This window comes from Aureococcus anophagefferens (genome assembly GCF_000186865.1).
Source record: "Aureococcus anophagefferens unplaced genomic scaffold AURANscaffold_3, whole genome shotgun sequence".
Taxonomy (NCBI): Eukaryota; class Pelagophyceae; order Pelagomonadales; family Pelagomonadaceae; genus Aureococcus; species Aureococcus anophagefferens.
The window spans coordinates 1796876-1804648 of record NW_008705563.1 but is presented as its reverse complement, the minus strand read 5'-3'; the positions used below and the strand labels follow the sequence as shown (position 1 = coordinate 1804648).

At 76.9% G+C, this 7773-nt stretch overlaps 1 protein-coding gene across 1 annotated transcript in view; it reads left to right on the top strand.

The window, feature by feature from the left end:
- The window catches only part of AURANDRAFT_61772 (hypothetical protein), a gene marked incomplete at both ends in the record, with an annotated part of 2979 nt that extends 496 nt beyond the window's left edge, over positions 1–2483 (top strand). The window contains one exon of the mRNA XM_009035700.1: positions 90–2483. Within this exon, the coding sequence (XP_009033948.1) occupies positions 90–2483 (2394 nt within the window). The remainder of the gene's footprint in view (positions 1–89) is intronic.
- Positions 2484–7773: the final 5290 nt, after the last annotated feature.

The window sequence follows — 7773 nt, the reverse complement described above, 5'->3', positions numbered from 1 at the left end:
AGAAGAAGGCGACGGCGCGCGGGCGCAAGGCCGGCGGCCCGAGCCCGCCGCCCTTCGCCGCGCGCGCGGCGCCCGCGCCCGCGTTCGAGGCGCCCGACCTCGGCGGCTTCCACATCGGCACGACCGCGCCGCCGAAAGCGCCGCCGCGGCCCGACGCGGCGCGCCGGCTCGACTTCGCGTCCATGGACGTCGACGACGAGCCGCCGCCGCCGCCACCGGCCGTGCCGCCGCCGCCCGCGGCCGTGCCGGGCGTCTTCGCGGTCGGCGCGCCGCCGCCCGCGCCGCCCGCGCCGCGGAAGGCGACGAAGAACGCGCGGTCGCCCGCGCCCCAGTCAGCCCTGTCGGACGCCGCCGAGCCCCAGAGCGTGCTGCCGCCCGAGGACGCGCCCATGGACGAGGACGGGGGCCCCACGTTCTCCGAGGGCCCCACGTTCACCGTCGGGACGCAGTCGCCCGACCGGAAGCCCGCGTCCGCGAAGAAGAAGCGCGAGCGCCGCCGGTCCAGGGTCGACGCGCCCAAGGACCCGGGCGCGCTCGAGTGGTACGAGCGCGCGGGCCGCGAGTACGAGGGCGGCGACTACGACGGCGCGACGCGGTCCTACGGCGTCGCCCTGAAGCTCGCGGTGCCCGGCTGGGCGCTCGCGGCGAAGGCGCTGGGCAACCGGGGCGCGGCTTTGACGATGCTCGGCAAGCACGAGGAGGCGCTCGAGGACTGCGACGCCGCCGTCGAGCTCGAGCCGACGCTGGCCAAGGTCCACAACCGGTCCGCGCGGCTCCGGCTCGCGCTCGGCCTGCCCAAGGCGGCGTCGCGGTCCTTCGAGCGCGCGCGCGACGCCGCGAAGCGCCTCGTCGACGACGCGCGGCTCCGCGGCTCCGCGGCGCCCCACGACGCCCTCAACGCGCTCCAGACCGCCGACGCGGGCCTCGTGGACGTGGAGCGCTACAAGGACGCCCTGCGGCGCTGCGGCGCGGCGCTCGACGGCGCGCGGCAGAAGGCGCGCGAGGCCGGCGCGGCGAACGACGAGAACGCGGGGCCCGCGCTCTTCCCGGGCAAGGGCGACGAGTCGCCGACGACGCCCGACGAGCCGCGGCGCCACGGCTCCGCCGCGAAGAAGCGCCGCGACGCGCGGCGCGCGGCCTACGACGCCGACTGCGACAGGGCCTTGAAGGCCGCGGAGGACGCGCTGCTCCGCGCGCCGCTGAGCCGCGACGCGCGCCTCGCCAAGGCGTCGGCGCTCCACCGCCTCGACAAGTGGCGCGAGTGCGCCGAGTTCTGCGAGACCTGCGCGACGACGGCCGCGCGGCCCAAGGGCGGCGCCGAGGACGACCGCGGCCGCGCGGCGCGCGTCGCCCTCGCGCTCGCGCGCGCGTCGCCGCTCGACGAGTCGCTCGGCGGCGAGGCCGAGGAGCGGAGCCTGGCGGAGCTCTGGGTCTGGACGCTGCGGTGCGCCGAGGCGCCCGACGCCGCGTGCGACGGCGCCAAGTCGCTCGCGGACGCGGCGCTCGCCGCCGTCGCCGCGGCCGACGTCACCCGGGGCCCGTCGCCGGAGGAGCGGCGCGCGCGCACGCGCTGCGAGCTCGAGCTGAACCGCGCGACGAAGACGCGGCGGGCCAAGGTCCGCGCCGACGACGCCTACGCGCGGGGCCACTACCGCGCGGCCGCGGCCATGTACAAGGACGCGCTGCGCCTGGACGCGTTCGACGAGCTCGACGGGTTGAGGGCCGCGATCCACTGCAACGTCGCCGCGTGCGCGCTCGTCCTCGACCGCGGCGCCGAGGCCGCGGACCACTGCTCCAAGGCGCTGCGGCTGCGGCCGGGCTACCTCCGCGCGCGGCTCCGCCGCGCGCGCGCGCGGAGCCGCTCCGACGACCTCCCGGGCGCCGTCAAGGACTTCGACCACTACGTCCGCGGCGCCGCGGGCAGCCGCGCCGCGTCCGCGGCCGACGTCGCCGACGCGAAGCGCGAGCGCCGCGCGACCCAGGACGCGCTCGACGACCGGGCCCGCGCGGCCGCGGCCGCGCGCGCGCGGCCGGGCGCCTCGGCCTTCCACGGCCGCCGCCCGCCCGCCGCGCCGCGGCCCGCGGCGCCGCCGCCGCCGCCGCGCCAGTCCTACGCGCACCCGCGGCCGTCGGCGTCGTCGTCGTCGTCCGCGCGCGCGCCCCACGCCGACGCCTTCTTCGGCAGGGCGCGCGGCGCGCCGCCGCCGCCCGCCGCGTCGTCCTGGCGCCGCCGCGACGACAAGCCCAAGCCCCGCGCGCGGCCCGCGTCGTCGTCCGCGGGCGTCGCGGCCAAGGCGTCGCACCACGCGGTCCTCGGCGTCGCGTCCGACGCGCCGCCGGGCGTCGTCAAGAAGGCCTACGCCAAGCTCGCCCTCAAGTTCCACCCGGACCGCAACGACTCGCCGGGCGCGACCGCGGCCATGGCGCGCATCAACGAGGCCTACGAGAAGGCCATGGAGGCCGCGAACTCGCGCCACCGGTAAGGGACCGCTCGGGCCTCGTCGTCGTGTCGGGGGGGGCTCTGCTACGCGCTCGCTCGAAGGGAGGGGGGAGTCTTTCGACTTCGACGCTCGCTCGCTTCTCAAAAATTGCCTCAGGCGCAACTGTCACCGTCAAATTGTCGGCGCCGGTCGAGACCCCGCTGCAATCTATCGTCGCGACACGATTAATCATGTTCTTAAGGCGCGGGCTACGTGCGAGCAACGAGTCCTGGTCCGCCGAGGAGGTCGCGTACGCGAACCGCCTCATCGACGAATTCAAACTCGGCCTTCTCCCTCTCTCTGACGGCACGACGCTGCGGACGTTCTTGTCGAGGCTGCTCAATTCCGACCTGAATCGGATCAACGGACGTTTCGATGGCGCCGGGGACGGTATCGCCGGGCTGGTCTTCCGGCGGCGTCAGGCGGACATGGACCGGCGCACGCCCGAGGACGTGGAGCGGCGGAGCCGCGAGCTCGCGGGGCTCGAGCGGCGCTTTCTCGTTCGTCTCCTCGGACCAAGCGCGCCCACGATCGCGCCCTGGCTCGAGCCGTCGCCCGCGGCCGCGCCCGGGCTCGAGCCGTCGCGCGCCGGGCGGGAATCGGAGTCCGTCGGCGAGACTCAGTCCGATTCGGACGATATTTCTGTGGCTTCGACCGTCGAATGGGATGCGTCTAGCTTTCTGAAGAATGGGGGAAAACCAATGCCGCCGCCGAGCCTGAAGATGTCCGGCGTCGCGCTTCGGCCCGGCACGCGGCCCCTGCCCCCCGGCCCGGACGCGGTCGCCCCCACGTTCGGCGAGTGGAGTCGCGAGCTCAAGACGAATCATCCCGGGCTTTTCGCGCCGATGGACCGCCGGTTCCAGATGACGCGGCGTTCAAAGGAAGCGGCGGCGAAGGCGCGGGCCGCCGATAGCAAAGCGATCGCGGTGGTCTTCAAGAAGTCGCTCATCGAAGTCATTGGCGAGAAGTGCGACGGGCGGCTGAGCGATTTACAGACCGAGTTCGTCACCTACGCGTGCCAGCGCTACGAGCAGTTGACGTTCGCGAAAAACGCGCACTTTGAGGAGATGCTGCGAGAATGCCTGACTGAATGCTGCCGCGAGTTCTGCCAACGCAAGAGCATTTCCGAGGCGGAGCTTTGGTTGCACAACACACCCGCTGGTGAGAGCCGCCGCCTCTTCAGCGAGCTGCCCTTCGCCGACTGAGCGCCCGCGGACGTAAAAGAACTTCCCGCTACTAGCATCTAGACCGATCACCCTTTACGATTCACAACGCAGTTAGTCGGAATTGGGGGAACTGCGGACGTGGTCTGGCGGCGGTCGCGCGCTCGAGAGGTGGTCATCTGAGGCGCGTCGCCGCGGGTGTCTCGTTTCACAACGTGCTTGGTTTCGGGCGTGAGCCCGGCGCCGGCGCCGAGAGCGGCGCCGGCGCTGGATCCGCGCGTCTCGCCCTCGCGGGGCGATCGCAGCAGGATCGCGATTGTTTTTTTGGGTTCGCGCCGACGAGATCTTCGTCGGCGCTGGGGGGAGGCGACGGCGGCGGGCAGAGGGGGAGCTACCGGCCGCGTCGCCTCCGGGCTCCGCGCGCGTCTCGAGACGGGGCGTCTCGATCGCAGCAGGAGCGTTCGCTTGTCATCTCTTGTGTGTTTTTCTCGGACGACGACGGCGGCCGGCAGAGGGGGAGCTACCGGCCGCGTCGCCTCCGGGCTCCGCGCGCGTCTCGAGACGGGGCGTCTCGATCGCAGCAGGAGCGGTTCTCTTGTTCATCTCTTCTTTCATCTCTTGTTTCTTCCTCGGAAGACGCCGGCGGCCCGGCAGAGGGGGAGCTACCGAGCGTCGCGTCTTCTTCGTTGTTTTTTTTTGTCTTTCCCGACTACTGCACGACCCGGTAGAGGTCGCGCTCGTAGAGGTAGGCCTGCTCGTCCGTGAGCCAGGCCCGCATGGTGTGGAAGGCGAGGATGGCCCATCCGACGGCCCCGATGGCGAGGAACGACAGCTCGAGGCCGCCGCGGCGCCGCGGCGCGCGGCGCGCGACGGCCTTGGCGAGCTTCTCCTCCGCGAGCGCGGCGGCCTGGGCGTGGTCCGCGCGCTCCGCCTCGAGCCGCGCGCGGTAGAACGCGGCCTCGGCCGCCGCCGCGGGCGCGGCGGGCGCCGCGACGGGCCGCGGGACGACGAGGGGCCGCGGCGGCGCGTAGGTCTCGTCCGGGACGGGCGCCGGCGGCGGCCGCGGCCGGTAGGGGCTGATGGCCCGCGTCGCCGGCGGCGGCGGCGGCGGCGGCGGCCGGTCGCCGTCGGGGATCACCGCGAGGCGGCCCTCGGCGCGCGCGTGGACGGCCGCGAGCGCGCCGCGGACGCCGGCGCCGACGCGGCCGCCGAAGTCGTCCGGGAGGTCCTGGACGACGTCCGGCGCGTCGCTGAGCACGCGGCGCAGGTGCGGCGACGGCGGCGCGGCGGCCCGCGGCGGCGGCGGCGGCAGCGACGACGCGTCCGAGTCCGACCGGTCGCGCGACGACGCGTCGCCGGAGAGCCGCGCGCGCAGCAAATCGTTCTCGCGCTGGAGCTCGTCGATGGCGCGGTGCGCGTCGAGCTCGCGCTTCTGGAGCAGGAGGCTCAGCGCCTTGGCCTTGGCGACCGCGCGGCGCTCGGCCGTCGAGCCCGCCGCGGGCGCGTCGCGGTCGTGGGTCCCGCCGTTGCGGCCGTCGCGGCGCGGCGCGGCGCCGCCGCCGTTCGCGCCCTGGGCCGCGCGCTGGAGCTCGAGCATCTTCCGCTTGTTGCGCATGAGCGTGCCCGCGAGCGCGCGGTGCAGCGCCGTCATGAACAGGAAGTGGTCGTGCCACTGGCGGAACGCGCTGAGCAGCGACGCCGTCACGAAGCGGTGGAGCGTGCCGAAGAGGATCTTCGCGCCGCGGTCGCGGTCGTCCGCGCGCGCCCGCCACTTGATGAACGCGCCCTTGACCGCGCCGCGGCTCCAGCGGCGCACGGCCGCCAGGAGCCGCGTGAAGGCGACCTCGAGCTTGCCCCGCCGGATGGCCGCGTTGGCCCGCCACGTGCGGAAGCCCGTCGCGAGCGCCCGCCGCGACCAGTGGCGCAGCTTCCGCGCGAGGCGCTGAGACGCGGTCCCCACGGCCGCGAGCGCGCCCTTCGCCGCGGCGTCGGCGGCGAGCCAGGCCCCGAAGGCCTCGGCGAGCGTCTTGTGCAGCAACCGGCCCAGCGCGCGGCGGACGACGAGCGGCAGGAGCCGCGAGCCTCTTAGCGGCGGCGCCGCGAGCGCGGGCCGCGCGGCCGCGGCCCAGCGCCGGAAAGCGGACTGGAGGCCCCGCCGCGGCAAGAAGCCCACGGCCGCGCGGAGCCGCAGGCCCCGCACCGTCGCGCCGTGGCTCCTCTCGAGGAACGACACCTCCGCGGCGCCGCGCCGCGCGGCCTCGTCGCCCTGTCGTTTCGCCGCGGCGGCCTCGCGCGCCGCGCTCGCCCGCTTCTCGCGCTTCAGCGCCGCGGCGTGGTCCTCGGACGCCGCCGCGAGCGCCGCCTGCATGAGGTCCTCGTACTCGGCCATCGTCGACTCGAGCGCGGCCGCGTGCCGCTCCTCGAGGCGCTTCACGGCCCTGCCGTCGACGAGGCACGCGCCGCGCCACGCGGCCCAGGCCGCGAGGACGCCCCGCCGGTCGACGGCGGCGCGCCAGCGCCGCAGGGCCCGCGCGCCCCGCGCGCCGCCCGCGGCGGCCGCCGCCGCGGCCTTCCAGGCCCGGAAGCCGCGCGCGGCCGCGAGCCGCGTCCACCGCGCCGCGCAGCGCCGCGCGGCGGCCTCGCGCGCCGCCGCGGCCCGCGCCCCGGCCGCCCAGGCCTCGAGGGCGCGCGCGAGGCGCCCCGCGCGCCACCGCGCCAGATAGCGCCTCATGGACGCGGCCCGCGCCGGCCCCGAGGCGCGCGGCGAGCGCCGCGAGCGCGTCCGCGCGCTCGCGGTCCGCCGCGGCCTCGGCCCGCGCGACGGCGTCGCGCACGGCGCCGCCGCGGAGCGCCGCGAGGCGCTCCCGCTGCGCGTCGAGCGCCGCGGCCTTGGCCGCGTCCGCGGACGCCCTCGCGGACGCGAGCGCGCCGTCGTGGCGCGCCTCGAGCTGCGCCGTGCGCTCCTTGAAGGCCCGCGCGGCGTCCGCGGAGTGCTCGGCATGCTTCGCCGCGAGCTCGGCCCGGAGCGCGGCGAGCGCGCGCTTCGTGCCCTGCTCGAGCTCGCGCTCGCGGCCCGCGAGCCGCGCCGCGTGCGCGTCGTCGCGGTCCCGGAGCGCGGCGGCCAAGGCCCGCGCGTGGTCGCGGTCCTTGTCGATGTCGAGGCGCTCCGTCGCCGCGTCGAGCTCCGCGGCGTGCTTCTCGCGGAGCCGCGCGAGCTTCGCCTCCAGGTCCGCGTCGCGGCGCCGCTCGACGTCGCGCGCGGCCGCCGCGGCGGCCTCGCGCGCGCGGTCGTCCGCGGCGCCCCGCGCCGCGGCGAGCCGCGCCTCCAGGTCCGCGCGCGCGTCGTCCCAGGCGGCCTCGCGCGCCTCGTGGTCCCGCGCGAGCCGCGCCTGGACCTCGCGGCTCGCGGCCTCCTGCTCGCCGAGCGCCGCGACGTAGCGCTCCGTGAGCTCCTTCTGGAGCCGCTCGAGGGCCACGGCGCGCTCGTCGTCGCGCGCGCGGAGCTCGGCCGCGAGCGCCGCGTCGCGCTCGCGGTCCTTCTCGAGCGCGAGCAGCTCCCCGGCGCTCGCGAGCTCCGACGCGTGCGCGACCAGCAGGCGGCCCAGGTGCGGGTCGTGGGCGCCGTGGAGCTCCGCCTCGCGGCCGCGGAGCGCCGATTCGAGCGCCGCGGCGTGGTCGCGCGCGGCCCGGGCCCCGGCCGCGTCGAGCGCCGCGGCCGCGGCCGCGGCCCGCGCGAGGCCCGCCCAGGAGTTCCAGGCCTTCCGGAGCGCCGCGCCGAGCCAGCGCGCCGCCGCCGCGGCGAGGAGCCGCGCGGCCGCGGCCTCGCCGCCGGCGCCCCGGCGCCGCGCGGCCGCGTGCGCGGCCCAGGTCCGGAAGCCCCGCGCGGCGCCCCGGGACGCGAAGCGGCCGACGACGCGCCGCGCCATGCGCAGGGCCGCCGCGGCGTCGCGGTCGCCGGCCTCGAGCCGCGCGGCCGCGGCCGCCCAGCGCCCGAAGCCCCGGGACAGCCGGTCGAGCGACCAGCGGCGCACCGCGCGCCGCATGAGCTTCATCGCCGACGTCTGGGCGGCCTCGACGCGCTTCTCTTCTTCGATGGTGCGCAGCCACCACTCGAAGCATGGGCCGAGCGA